The sequence below is a fragment of the Mustelus asterias genome, chromosome 1 (genome assembly GCF_964213995.1).
Source record: "Mustelus asterias chromosome 1, sMusAst1.hap1.1, whole genome shotgun sequence".
Classification (NCBI taxonomy): Eukaryota; Metazoa; Chordata; class Chondrichthyes; order Carcharhiniformes; family Triakidae; genus Mustelus; species Mustelus asterias.
Window position 1 is genome coordinate 66,029,731 of NC_135801.1, and position 14,291 is coordinate 66,044,021.

Consider the following 14,291-nt stretch of genomic DNA (forward strand, 5'->3'; position numbering starts at 1 on the left):
TGGGGGCCTGTGCCATGGCACTGACAGAGGTGGTCACTGTCTCCCAGGCCACTTTGCCATCACTTCCCTTGGAAGGTGTCCTGCTTGGGATTGGGGGGGGGGGGGGGGGGGGGGGGGGGGGGGGGGCGGGGGGGGCAGTGGTGGGGGGAGAGTTCCAGCCCTTGCCTGCACAGCATCCAGCAACCTGCTCAGATCCGCTTCTCCAAATCTGGGCGCTGCCTTCTTAGACATTTTTTCCTGCACTGTCTGCCTGTCCATCCTTCGGGTTTTTATGGTGCTGCCCCTCGTTAGGGCAGATCATCTGCAGGCAGGTTGGCAGAGCATTCCAGCAAGTTCCATGCAGTTTGCTTGTTACCACTGAGGAGAAGGCAAGTGAGAACTTGCAGGTGTGGTGATGGGGAGGGGGGTGGGGTTGACCTGTGTCTCTATGGTGATTGGGGACTTGGGAGAGAGAGGGAGGTGTCATAAACCATCGGAGCCAGGGGGAGATGGGGGCCTTGTGCAGGTGGGTCTGGGGTCGGCGGGGGCGCTGCCACTCTGTCTGCAATTGGCGGGGGGGGCGGGGGGCCGCGAATGGTCTGGGTGGCGGGGGAGTGGGGGGATAAAGGGATCAGTAATGTTGTGGGGGAGGGGAGGGAGGCATCCATATCCGTGAGGGCCATGAGGAGGCATTATCCGGCTTGGGAGGGATCTGGCAGGGGAGCTGCTTTAATTTATTTGTTTGCTGAGCATGCGTAGCTGGAGGCTCCGATCGGACCTCCAGGCTTTCGGACACGTTAAGCCCCATCCAGAGGCTTCTGCAGTGAGAAACAGACTCGCTCAAAATTTTGCAGCCAGAGTGCATATGGGGGGAGCCTAAAAACATGCCCAAAAAATGGATCTGAAACTCTCACAGTTACAAGCCCGCCCGGCACTTAGACAAATAAATGGTAAAATACCGCCCCTATAATCAATCTCGTAAAATTCTGCCCAATATTTCAGGGTAATAGCTGTTAACATGTTACAAATGTAATGGATTTTAAGCATGTGAAAGAAGGGAGAGTGGGGAAAAAGAACAAAAGGAAAGGTATGTGATAGGTTGAAAGGCAGGAGAGATTAAATGACAAAATGGTTGGTTGTGCAAGGTCAAAGGATGTGGTAACAGACACAAAATCTGTGACTAGAGCAGGTTTGAATGGTAGAATAATGAACAGAAGAGCAAGTATTGCATGACCTGGGCTTGCATGAAAAATTGACGGTCAGGTGGGGGGGGGGGGGGGGGATCAGATTGTCATTGAGGGAATGGTTTCTTTGGACTGCTGAAATGGGATGAGAAAGGAAGATGTGTTTCGAAATGGCATCACACTGGTGGTGGCAGAAATAGCAGAGGATCATCCATTTACGGGCCGCACGGTGGCACAGTGGTTAGCACTGCTGCCTCACAGCGCCAGGGACCCAGGTTCAATTCCAGCCTCAGGTCACTGTCTGTGTGGAGTTTGCATGTTCTCCCCATGTCTGCGTGGGTTTCCTCCGGGTGCTTCGGTTTCCTCCCACACTCCAGAGGTGTGCGGGTTAGGTTGATTGGCCATGGCAAATTGCCCCTTCGTTTCAGGGGGACTGGCAGGGTAAACACGTGGGGTTATGGGGATAGGACCTGGGTGGAATTCTGGTTGATGCAGACTCGATGGGCTAAGTAGCCTCCTTCTGTACTGTAGGGGTTCTATGATTCTATTCCATGAATGCAGAGGCTGGAGTGGAAGGTCGCCGTATTATAGGAAAGATGTGGAAGTGTTGGAAAGGGTGCAGAAGAGATTTACCAGGATGTTGCCTGGTATGGTGGGAAAATCGTATGAGGAAAGGCTGAGGGGCTTGAGGTTGTTTTCGTTAGAGAGAAGAAGGTTAAGAGGTGACTTAATAGAGGCATACAAGATGATCAGAGGATTAGATAGGGTGGATAGTGAGAGCCTTTTTCCTCGGATGGTGTTGGCTAGCACGAGGGGACATAGCTTTAAATTGAGGGGTGAGAGATATAGGACAGATGTTAGAGGTAGGTTCTTTACTCAGAGAGTAGTAAGGGCGTGGAATGCCCTGCCTGCAGCAGTGGTGGACTCGTCAATGTTGAGAGCGTTCAAGTGGTTATTGGATAAACATATGGATGATATTGGAATAGTGTAGATTAGAGGGGCTTTAGATTGGTACCACTGGTCGGCGCAACATCGAGGGCCGAAGGGCCTGTACTGCACTGTAATGTTCTATGCTCTATGTGAGGACAAGAGGAACCTCTCATGCTTCTGGGAGGGAGGAGAGGGGTGAGAGCCAAATACAGAAAATACACGCAATCCTGGGTTGTGAAAAAAGGAAGATATATTAGAAGCATTGGTACAGAAGATTACTTCACCAGAGCAAATGTAAAGGAGACAGAGAACTGGGAGAATGGGATAGAATCATTACAGGGAATGCGATGCAAGGGAGCATATTTGAGGTAGGTGTGGGATTCTGATGATGACTGAAACGTATGAAACATTTTCGTGGAGGAGGCCAGAAGATCGAATCAGGAAACTTGTACTTGAAAAGGGCCCTCACCTGCCATATTTGCATTCCTGGGAGGTCCGGCAGCCACGGAGGGGGCAGGTTAGAAGATCTGGTTTCGTTCTCTGGGACATCAGTACAGTTGTATTAAAGGCTGCTAAGCCCTCTAGCACTTAACCCTCACCATCCTCACCCATCCAAGTCGCTAAGCCCTTACATACCATCAAGCATCCTCACTGTCCTCTTATATCCATGCCACAGCTTTGCCCCGTACCTGCATGTCCCCCACATTCTCTCTATGACCGCCATGTACCCTCCACAGCCTTTCACATAGTATCCATAATGGACAGGCTTCAGGAGCCATTAGAGATGAAAAAATAAATAAACGTCTAACAATCTAACAGAACTCTCACTTACTCTTATTCATGAAATCCATTCAAAGAATGTAAATCCCCTCAAGTGGTCAATCTGTTGTAAAAACAACTATCTACTTTACCTATTACGTCAAAGGCAGATAATCATTTAATAACCTTTTAAAACTGTCAATTAAAATGTCTAGACAGCCTTTTGCTGAGATAAGTGGTTCTGGGCCTCTTGAGACTTGGCCAAGCATTCATAATGGGCTCAGCTTTAATAACAAACTTTGGGAAATCTAAACAATTTATTCTATTGAAATTGCAAAAACAAATGCCTTTTTTTAAAGCTACATCAGAAAGTCTGTCAATCAATACACTCCAGGAGCATGTTTCTATTACTCTGAGTGAAACCGGTAGACTGTATTTTTAAAGGCTGGAGATTTAACTCATGACATTTAAACAGACTTTAAACCCACCCATCACAACCGGTTATACCTCTTTCATGAAACCCACACTGCACGTTAAAATCACTGCAGCTATTAAAATTGAGTTTGTTGTACTCGGCCATCAAATCAAATGTCCGACTGAATTCAGGTTTCCCACCTGTGCAATTTACACCCCACTCCCTTTCCCCAAAAATAGGACTTGCTGGAAATGGAGACAGGGTTTCCACATCCATCTGCCACTTTTAAACATCTCCCGAGACATCATGCCACAAAGAAAATCTGGGCCGTTAACTCTGCTTCTCTCCACAGATGCTGCCTGACGTGCTGAGTATTTCCACTATTTTCTGTTTTATTTCATATTTCCAGCATCTGCAGAATTTTGCTTTTATGGTCTTGTGGCCTTGGGGGGCTTATAGTCAATATTGGTTGATAGCCTATCCTAAGAAATGGCAACAGAGAAGTCAAGGAAGAGAAGGTAAGAGTCAGAGATGGATCATGTGAAAGTGGAAGAAGGTTGGAAATTGCAAGCAAAGTTGATTAATTTTTCAGTTCATAAGAAGAGCAGGAAGCGGCACCAATAGTCATCAATGTACCCAAGAAAGAGTTGAGGGAAGAGTCACGAGTAAGGACAAAGAATGTTCCACATATCCCACATAAAGGCAAGCATAGTTAGTACCCACTCAGGAATCCATTGCAACATTTTTATTTGGGTGAGCTGAGTTGAATTAAAGAACTTGTTCAAAGTGAAAATACATTCAGCCAGGTGGAGGAGGATTGTGGTGGATGGAGACTGGTTAGGGCCCCATTCAAGGTAGAAGTGGAAATCCCCTCAGATCATTTTGGTGCGGGGTGGAGGTGACGAGAGACTGGACATTCATGATGAAGAGGAGCTGGTTAGAACCAGGAAACTGAAGGAGTTAATCGGAAGAGTCAGACATTTTTTCAGATAAAGCTCGGCACAACATCGTGGGCCGAAGGGCCTGTTCTGTGCTGTACTGTTCTATGTTCTACATATAGGTGGGAAGAGTCTTGATAAAGGGAAGGATAAAGAGTCACGTTAGGAAGAAGGAGGAGATGGTGGTGTTGTGGTATTATCATTGGACTAGTAATCCAGAGACCCAGTGTAATATTCTAGGGATCCGGGTTCGAATCCCACCACATTAGATGATGAAATTTGAATTCAGTAAAAAAAATCTGGAGTTAAAAGTCTATGACGAGCATGAACCACTAATGTCCTTTATCAAAGGAAATCTGCCATCCTTACCTGATCTGGCCTACATGTGACTCCAGATCCACAGCAATGCCCTCTGAAATGCCATTCAGTTCAAGAACTGGTGTAGATATAAAAGCAACAGTAAAGATCTGTGTTGCGCTGTGCTTGAAACTCATTGATGTGGTAGTATAACAGATGTAGGCGAGGCCTTTGCTTAGGACAGATCATGCAAGGTTAGAGAGGGGAAGGTTGGAGGATATCAACAATAAAAGATGTGTGATTAAAAGAGGGATGGGCTCAGAGGAAGTGAAGAAGAAGGATCGAGAGTGGTGTTAATGTCCATAAATTGTATAACCTTGGGAACCTTCACACCTGAAAGAAAGAAAAATTGGCTTAAAAAACAGAAAAGGAATACAAAAAATGGGAGCAGAGGCTGGTGTAAGATCTGGCAATGGCAATTCCTTTTGATTTTGTACCATGAAACATTTTGCCATTTAATTCAACCTGCCCTTGATTCCATCACGTGCTTTCCCTTTTCTTCTGGTTCCCTGGTTTCATTTCTTCTGAACCATTTCTAACTTTGCTTAGCGCTTGTTGAGAGATAACAGACCTGAAACCTAACTGTTTTCCCCTTCACTGCTGCTGCCCCTGACAGCATTTTCTGTTTATGTTTTCCGATTTCCAGAATCCATAGCATTTTGCTGTATTCTAAATCGTGGGTTTGTAGACAGTTCACGAGCATGAAGGACGAATGATTCTGAACAGGGTCCCAGGGCCAAAGCTCTGAGCCTCTTTGCAGATGCCATTTCCTGTCTTTGCTTTGTGACATGGTGAGTGACAAGAGGCAGGACTTCCTGGAGGCCGTGCTGCAGACACTTGCTGTGGGCAGCGTTTCATTTTCAGTTCCTGGTTTTCTGTGTCACGCTTTTTGTCAGGAAAACGCGAAACCTTTAAATCAGGGGCTGGTTGTGTGAGGGGGAGAAGTGAGGGGAAGGGGTGGGGAGCTGAAATGGAGGCCAGCCTGACCTGTGCGGTCTGTTTGTCGGTGTTTGAGAATCCCACCACCCTGCCCGTCTGCTCGCACAATTTCTGCAAGAAATGCATCTTGGAGTGTGTGACCAAAGCCTTCTCCAACGGCCTGGACTACAGCAGCAGCAGCAACAACAACAACAACATCTGGAGGAACAGTCAGCTGGAGTGTCCCCTCTGCAGGAAGAACAACTTCATCGCCGAGGGAGCCGTCAACCTGCCCGGGAACACCACCTTGGCCGAGGTGGTGAAACTTTTCCGGTCGCAGCAGCAGCAGCAGGAGGAGGAGGAGGGTGAGGAGGAGGAGGTTGAGGGGGAGGGCGGCGCGCGGGCTCCCGGGGCTCCCGCTGCCGCTCCCGGGGAGCGCGAGCTCTGCCAGCGCCACCCGCACAGGAAGCTGCAGCTCTTCTGCAAGGTCTGCAAACAGCTGGCGTGCGGCCAGTGCGTGTCCGAGGATCACCGCGGCGTCTTCCACGCCGTCAACCTGGTCGACATGATCTACCAGGAGGAGAAGGTAAACGCAGAGCAATGGTGGTGGCCCTGCTCCGGGGACAGACCAGATGGGCCGAGTGGCCTGACCTCTTGCTCCCACCTCTTCTGGTGGCCAAGGGTTTAAATTCTCAGACGGAAGCAGAAAATTGCTGAGAACTCTCAGCGGGTCTGACGGCATCTGTGGAGAGAGAATAGAGCCGACGTCCCGAGTCTGGTTGACACACGGTTTGCTCCGAGCCCACTCGAAACATTGGCTCTGTTCCCTCTTCACAATTCTGTCAGGCCTGCTGAGATTTTCCAGCAATTTCTGCTTTTGTTCCAGATTCCAGCATCTGCAGTATTTTGCTTTTGCCTTTAAATTCTCAGATTGCATAACACCAGAGTCATCCAATTTTCCATAACTGAGTATCAGTGGATTTTGAACATGGAAGGAAAAAGTACTGTTCACAGTGGAGATTCTCTCCCCCCTCCTGAAATTCTCTCCCCCTCCTGTACAGAAGATTTATTTTACACGTTATTATTGTCACAAGTGGGCTTACATTAGTTAGCACTGCTGCCTCTCAGTGCCAGGAACCCATGTTCAATTCCCGGCTTGGGTCACTGTCTGTGTGGAGTTTGCACATTCTCCCCATTTCTGCATGGGTTTCCTCCGGGTAGTTCATTGCAGTGTGAATGTAAGCCTACTTGTGACTAATAAATATACTTTACATTAACACTGCTATGAAGTTGCAGTGAGAATCCCCTAGTCACCACAATCCTGCGCCTATTCGGGTACACTGAGGGAGAATTTTAGCATGGCCAATGCACCTAACCAGCTCGTCTTTCAGACTGTGGGAGGAAACCGGAGCACCCGGAGGAAACCCATGTTGACAAGGGGAGAACGTGCAAATTCCACACAGGCAGTGACACAAGGCTGGAATTGAACCTGGGTCCCTGGCGATGTGAGGCAGCTGTACCAACCACTGTGCCACCGTGCTGCCCATCAAAGGGTGATGCAGTCTGTTGTTTAAGATGATTCAGGAAGTTGATGGTTTCTCACTTACCACGAAAATGTGCTGCACACAATGAGACAGTTTGGCCCACTTTCCAGCTCTTGGTCCTTAGCCCTGTTGGTTCGAGTATTTCAAGTGGACATCCAAGTTATTTTAAACGTGGTGATGGTTTCTGACTCTACCACCCTTTTTAGGCATTGTGTTCCAGATCCTCAAATCCACTCTAATCCTTATATACCACACACACATGCACCCCCCCTCACCGGTTACTGCCCTATTATTTTAATGAATAAGTCCTTCTTTTCCACACTATCTGGGTCTATCGTCATTTTATACATCTAGATTAAATCTTTCTTCATACATATAGCCTCCTGGTTACTGCCTTATTTGCTAATAAATAAGTCACAATTTTATATACCTGGATTAAATCCTCCTTCAGCCTTCTCTGTTCCAAAGAAAATAACCACAGCCTATCTAATCTTTTCTCAAAGCTAAAATTCTCCAGTCCTGGCACCAACCTCATAAATCTGCTTTGTACCTTACCTAATACAATCACATCTTTTCTATTTTAAAAGTAAAATACTGCAGATGCCGGAAATTTGAAACAATAACATAAAATGCTGGCTAAGCTCGGCATATCTGGCAGCATCTGTGGCGCGAGAAATTTCAAATCTGTATGACTGCTTCAAAACTGTAAAGGCAGAAATATAATGCATTATATTGGAGAGGGGGGCAGAGGAGGGGAGATAGGTTGGAGCTAAGGAGTATGGTGACCAGATCAGTATGCAGTACTCGAGGTGAGGTCTAATTAGTGTTTTATGCAGTTTGAGCAGATAACTAATAACGTACATAGCAAACGTACAGTTGCCAGTGGAAAGGAAAGGCAATTTTGCAAAATTTTTACTGATTTTGAGTAGCTATTTTAAACTCTTTACGCTTAATATTTGTTCCTCCGCCAATAAAGGAAAGTATCTCGTATGCCTTTTCAACCACTTTATCCACCTATTCTGCTACATTCAGGGATGTATGGACATACACTCAAGATCTTTCTGTTCGCCTATAAATTTTAGAATCCTACCATTTATTGTGTATTCCCGTGCATTGTTTGATGTCCCCAAATGTGCCAACTCGCGGTTCTCGGAATTGAATTCCATTTTCCACTTTTCTGGTCACCTGACCATTCTCCACCACAGCAAAATTTCATATCGATTTCAGACTTCTTAATCATGTCTCTTACATTTAAGTCTCAATCATTGGCATGTACCACAGATAATCACTACTGAGTCCTCTGGAATCCCACTGGGAACGGCATTTCTGGCACTAAAACACTTTATGACCATAACTCTTTGCTTCCTGCTACAGTCAATTTTGGATCCAACTTGCTGCTTTTCCTTGGATTCCATGAGCTTTTAATCTTCTGACCAGACTGCCATCTGGGACCTTGTCAAAAGTCTCGCCAGAATCCATATAGACTACATCAAACGTGCAACCCTCATTAAAAATCCTTGTAACTTACTCAATAACTCCAATCAAGTTACTTGGACCAACTGTCCCTTAACAAATCCATGCTGACTGTCTTTAATTAATCCATACTTCTCTGAATGACGATTTATGCTATATCTCAGAATTTTACCAATAATTTGCCCACCATTGAGAATAGGCTAATTGACCTGTAATTAGTCAAGCTAACCCTTACGCAATGTTTAAACAACCTTGTAACATTAGCGGTCACCTGGTCCTCTGTCACCACTGCTGTAATGTGGAGATGCCGGCGTTGGACTGGGGTAAACACAGTAAGAAGTTTAACAACACCAGGTTAAAGTCCAACAGGGTAATTTGGTAGCAAATGCCACTACCAAATAAACCTGTTGGACTTTAACCTGATGTTGTTAAACTTCTTACTGTGTTTACCACAGCTGTAACCAGAGAAGATTGAAAAATGATGGTCAGAGCCTCTGCTCTTTCTTTGCTCACTTCCCTTAGTAGCCTGGGATATGCTTCATCTGGACCTGGTAGTTTATGCATTTTCAAAGTTGCTGAACACCTTTATATTTCCACTCTCAGCATGTTTATCCCAGTATGTAATCTTTCTATTCTTTAACTACAGTTTCTGCTTTGTCCCTCTCTTCTGTGAAAACGGGCGCAGAGTATTTAGTAAGAACCATGCCCTTGACTTCCACATCCACACTCAAATTACCTTTCTGGTCTCTAATTGATCCCCGTCCTTCCTTAGTTGTCTTTAGGTTTTTCTTGCTTTTTGCTAGCCAATACGTTTTCATTTCTGGGTGATGTCAGAAAGCATTCCTTCGTGCAAAAGATAGTAGAAATCTGGAACTCTCCCTTCAAAAAAATCTGTTGTGCAATTAGGTCAATTGAATATTTCAAATCTGAGAGTAATTAATTTTTGTTGGGTAAGTGGATTAAGATTTAACAATCTAGGCAGGTAAATGGACTGAAGATACAGATCAACCCAGATCAAGCTCCAGGTGCTAAAAATTTTTTTGTACTTTTCCAATTCAATCAAATCAAGTCCAATTCAGTTGAGACATTTCCGATCCAGGCTGACAAGACAGGGCATGCAACCCTCTACCCTGTCTTGGGCCAGATCTACATGAGCCAAGCTGATTGGAGTAGGCAGACGTGTGTGTGTCCTCCTCTCTCTCTCTCTCTCTCTCTCTCTCTCTCTCTCTCCCCCCCTCTCTCTCTCCCCCCCCCCCCCTTGGCTAAGATCAAGTGTAGTATGGTCGGCAGCCCATGGTCGGCCGCACTTGGTTGGGATCATTGGGTTGCACTGAAGCTTCATATGTTTCATATGAAGCAATTTTTTAAAGCGGCATCTCGGCCTTTTGGCTAAGATGCAAATGAGCTCAAGTCTTGGAGGAGGAACCTCCCCCTTCTCCAATCAGCTTGGCTCATGTAGATCAGGCCCAGGACAGGGTGGTTTGGTCGCTCGCCCTGTCTTGTCAGCCTGGATCTGAAATGTCTCAACTTGTTGAGACTCTGAATTGGATTTGATTTGATTGAATTGGAAAAGTATTTTAAAAAAATCACCAGCCACACTTGATTTTAGCCAAAAGGCCGAGAAGCTCCAGGTGCTAAATGGCCAACTCCTGGTTGTACATTCAAGTGGCTTGTGCGTTATGTTATTGAGGCTACTGTCAGCCATGTCCAATTGGTAGCACTCTCAACTCATGAGTCATGAAGTTCCACCCTCAAGTCCCAACCAGGGCTGAAACTCCAGTGTGTAGTACTGAGGAAGTACTGCACTGTCAGCAGTGCCATCCTACAGGTGAGACATTAAAATAAAGCCCCACCTTCATGTTTGGTGGATATAAACAATATCATCCTCTTTTAAAGAATAACCAGGGGATTATCCTTATGTCCTGGCCAATACTTATCTATCAATCAGCATCATACAAAAAAATGAATAAATTATCTAGCCATTATCATATTCCAATTTGTGGGAGTTTGCCGCGTGCAACTTGGCTGTCACATTTCCTACATTACAACAGTGACTGCACGACACAAGTATTTAATTGTCTTTAAAGCACTTTGAGATGCTGGTTGGTTGCAAAAAAGTGCTCTATAAATGCAAATCTTTATAAGAAAGATCGTAGCAAGTAGCCAATGGCATGCGCAAGAAATGTACAGTTACATGCTGCTAACTAATGTGCGTTTGTGAATGGAAGGGTCGTATTTCAAAGTTTTCAGATTGTGACTAGCTAAATTAATTGTCTAAATTAACTAAATCATTAGAGTTGCATTCTGTACCTGCAAAGTGCAAACTTGCATCTGCATCTTTTGCAGCTTGAGTACTTCAACAACCTGAGGGAATTGAGGCAGGTGAATAACAGACTAAAGGTGGAAATTGCAGGCGCCCCATCAGATAATGAGGTAAGATATACTAGTTGTTTAGTGAATGTTCTCCAAAGTTTCACTGCCCAACATAACTCAATGTTTGTTTGGTGTAGCAATTATCACGTTTGCCTAACACGTAAAAGATCTCCAGTTCGAAACTAGGCCGAAACATTGAATTTCAGAGTGATTAATAAGTTTATCGCTCCTCGGCCTTTTGGCTAAGATCAGGTGCAGTATTTATCCTTAAGTGACAGATCAAGCCCAAGATGGGGTGTGCTGCCTTATCTTGTCAGCTTGGATCTTGTTTGTCTCCTTTGTGGGATTCAATTGGAATTTGAATTTGGTTTTTGGAGCAAGCAAGGAATGGATTTGGGTTTGCCTAGTCCATTCTGAGCATTAACTTTAAAGATGGAGTAAAAAATTAAAAAATAAAGTTCTGCAGCATTATTAGGCAGACTTTGCCAAACCCCAGTGCCCACCTCATCCATGATGTTAAGTGCTAAGATCATGTGAGAGATTAAATTGTTTTTTTGACCTGATCAGTGGATACTTACCGGTGCAATTTTTCAACAACCTTTAGTATATATAAGTTAGAATCCAGTGATGGGCACAGGATGAAGTACTTATGTACTGATTCACGCTGTTTATCTAGTACATTTTAGACTACGAGAAAGAAGTTGTTGTAACCAAGTTCGATAGGATTTTGGAGAACGTGGAACAGAAGAGAAAGCAGTTGCTAGGCGAGATTGAAAAGCAAAAAGAGTGGAAGGAGGCCGAACATAAAGTTCGAATGGAAGGAAAACGCACGCAGAAGGCAAGGATAGAGGAGTACTTGAAAGAATGCGAGGGATTGGTGAATGAATGTAATCCTGTAAATTTCCTGAAGGTAAGTCACCTTGCTGCCTCGCTGTTAATAGGATTGTTGATTAGCATCTCAACCTCCCCCGATTGCTAATTACTGGATTACTCATCCAGCAGCATAACCAGTATGCTCCTGTTCCTTCATATGAAATTATATGCATCCCTTCTTGAAATACAAATTTGGGAAGTTGGGAGGTAGACTTTTGGAACAGCTGACTAATTTTTATTATCTGCTAATGTTAGTCGCTTGTCAGTGAGAATTTATTCAAATTATTAGAAAAGTTGCAGATGGAATTGGAGAATTCATGGGATTTGGTTAAAAGGCAGTGTTACTGCATAAGTTGCATCACTCCACAAAAGGAGGATCGCAAATGTTACAACATTGTTTAAAACAGGAGAAAGGGATAAATCCAACAAGCTAGCAGACGGTTTAATGTCAATGATGAGGAAACCTTTAGACACAATAATCTGAGACAAAATTAATATACCATTGAAAATATATGGGCTAATAAGTGAACTTCAACTTTGTATAGCAATTATGAGCAATATAATAACACTGGCAAGTCTTTTAAATGCTCATGAAATAAAAATAATCATCCATTCAAACTCTAGTTCTAAGAAATTGCCCCTCTTAGAAGCGCAAAAAGTTGTCAATCAAATACAAAGCCATTGAAACTCCCCTTGGAAAAACACTCCCCTCTCAAGTCATAAAGTAATTTGCAACACAGAGGGAAACCACTTGGCCATTTGAGTCTATGCCAGCTCCCCATGACGCATTCTAGTTAGCGCTACTCAGGGCCTTGTAGCCCTGACTTAGCCTTTGTAAAACTAGTCACAATTTTCCTCCCTAATTAACAATAGAGGAACACTGTCAGTTAGGAAAACCAATTTTTGGAGTAGTAACTGAATTTTTGAAACATATGAACTTTATCAGAACTAAGAGCAAGAAAACTATATCCAGTTACTTTATGTCACCTCTTGTAACTCCATAACTTTCAAGACACTACAAGAAAGTGAACTATAATTTTAACCAATTAAAAAATATTTTATTCTTGCTTTTAACTTCCTCACATGCCACAAAGACAGTCAGTGTGAATTCCTGCTCCAGCCTGTTGGGCCATGAAATGAAGTTATGGAATAGTGGGTACAAACACATCTCATGTTCATCTGAAATTCCTCTCTGTGGTGTTTTAGTGGTGGCATCAACCCATCTGTGTCAAAAAAAAGGATTAAAACCCCTGCTAAAACAGCAGACGTATTTCAGATAAATATGTGTTCATTAATCTATCAAAATAAACAAAGGGCCATTCAAAAACCTCCAAACCATTTAATCATTTTAACTACACATAAAACTGTCAGTCAAACAAAGCATACACAGCTGTGCCAACAGCCTCAGGTGAACTGAATCCATTTGATGGGGTTTAGAATTCAGCCATGCATTCATAATGAGATTCCATTGCACAGCTGAATAAACAAATGCTATAAATCTCAATACAATAGAGGCCAGGATTTTCTACACCCCCCACCATGGGTTGGCGATGGTATCTGATCCTGCCACTATCAATGAGGTTTCCCGTTGTATGTGACCCCAGCTACTGGGGAACACACGGGACCAGCCGGAAAATTCCAGCCAGAGTCTTTGAAGTTTCCGAATCAGATGTCCAGCTATTTGTTTTTTTCGATGACTCACCAGATGGACTTTCAGTCAAAGAAGTCTGGCATCAGTTCAGTTTCTTCAAAGGGTTAACAGAAATCAGGGCTTTAAAGAAGGACGGCACTGCTGCCTCACAGCTCCAGGGACCTGGGTTCGATTCCTGGCTTGGGTCACTGCCTGTGTGGAGTTTAAACGTTCTCCCCGTGTCTGTGGGTTTCCTCTGGGTGCTCCGGTTTCCTCCCACAGTCCAAAGATGTGCGGGTTAGGTGCATTGGCCATGCTAAATTGCCCCTTAGTATCCCAGGATGCATAGGTTAGCGGGATTAGCAGGGTAAACGTGGGGTTACGGGGATAGAGCCTAGTTTGGATTGTTGTCAGTGCAGACTCAATGGGCCAAATGGCCTCTTTCTGCACTGTAGGATTTCTATGATAATAATTATTAAATCAATGTAAAATTCAAAACACACTGTCCAGATACCCCTTTAAATCAGATTCTCGATACTTATGAACTCATTAGATTTGTTTATCCACTGGACAAAGTATCCTAACAGATATGACCACTTACACAATGCTGGATAATTTAATGGGGAATTATCTTCTAAGGGCAGAACCTATGATCAATTGTTACATTAAAAACATATTTAACTCATACAGCATATTATTTGACATTTGAAGCTGGTGAGAGCTATTAAAGGTTCCAGCTCTACAGCAGGCTTCCCCCAAGATTCACAAATGACTTAGCTGACGTGTTTCACCGGTTTTGATGAAAATACCAGTGTCGTGAAAAATTGCATTTGCAGCAATCATTCGAATGCCGTTCCTAATGTCACTTTATGTAAGCGACGAGTTGTGACCCTCCACATTTCCAGTCCATCCTGAGCA

At 44.2% G+C, this 14,291-nt stretch overlaps 1 protein-coding gene and 1 pseudogene across 2 annotated transcripts in view; both read left to right on the forward strand.

Moving 5' to 3' along the window:
- Window positions 1-2,333: 2,333 nt before the first annotated feature.
- The window catches only part of LOC144493862 (uncharacterized), a 34,971-nt gene continuing 23,013 nt past the window's right edge, over window positions 2,334-14,291 (forward strand). For both annotated transcript variants that reach the window (XM_078213440.1, XM_078213446.1), the window contains exons 1-3: window positions 2,334-6,066; window positions 10,844-10,930; window positions 11,547-11,780. In XM_078213440.1, the coding sequence (XP_078069566.1) occupies window positions 5,533-6,066; window positions 10,844-10,930; window positions 11,547-11,780 (855 nt within the window). In that variant the 5' untranslated portion in view covers window positions 2,334-5,532. The remainder of the gene's footprint in view (window positions 6,067-10,843; window positions 10,931-11,546; window positions 11,781-14,291) is intronic.
- LOC144501634 (U2 spliceosomal RNA) lies at window positions 11,093-11,335 on the forward strand (annotated as a pseudogene).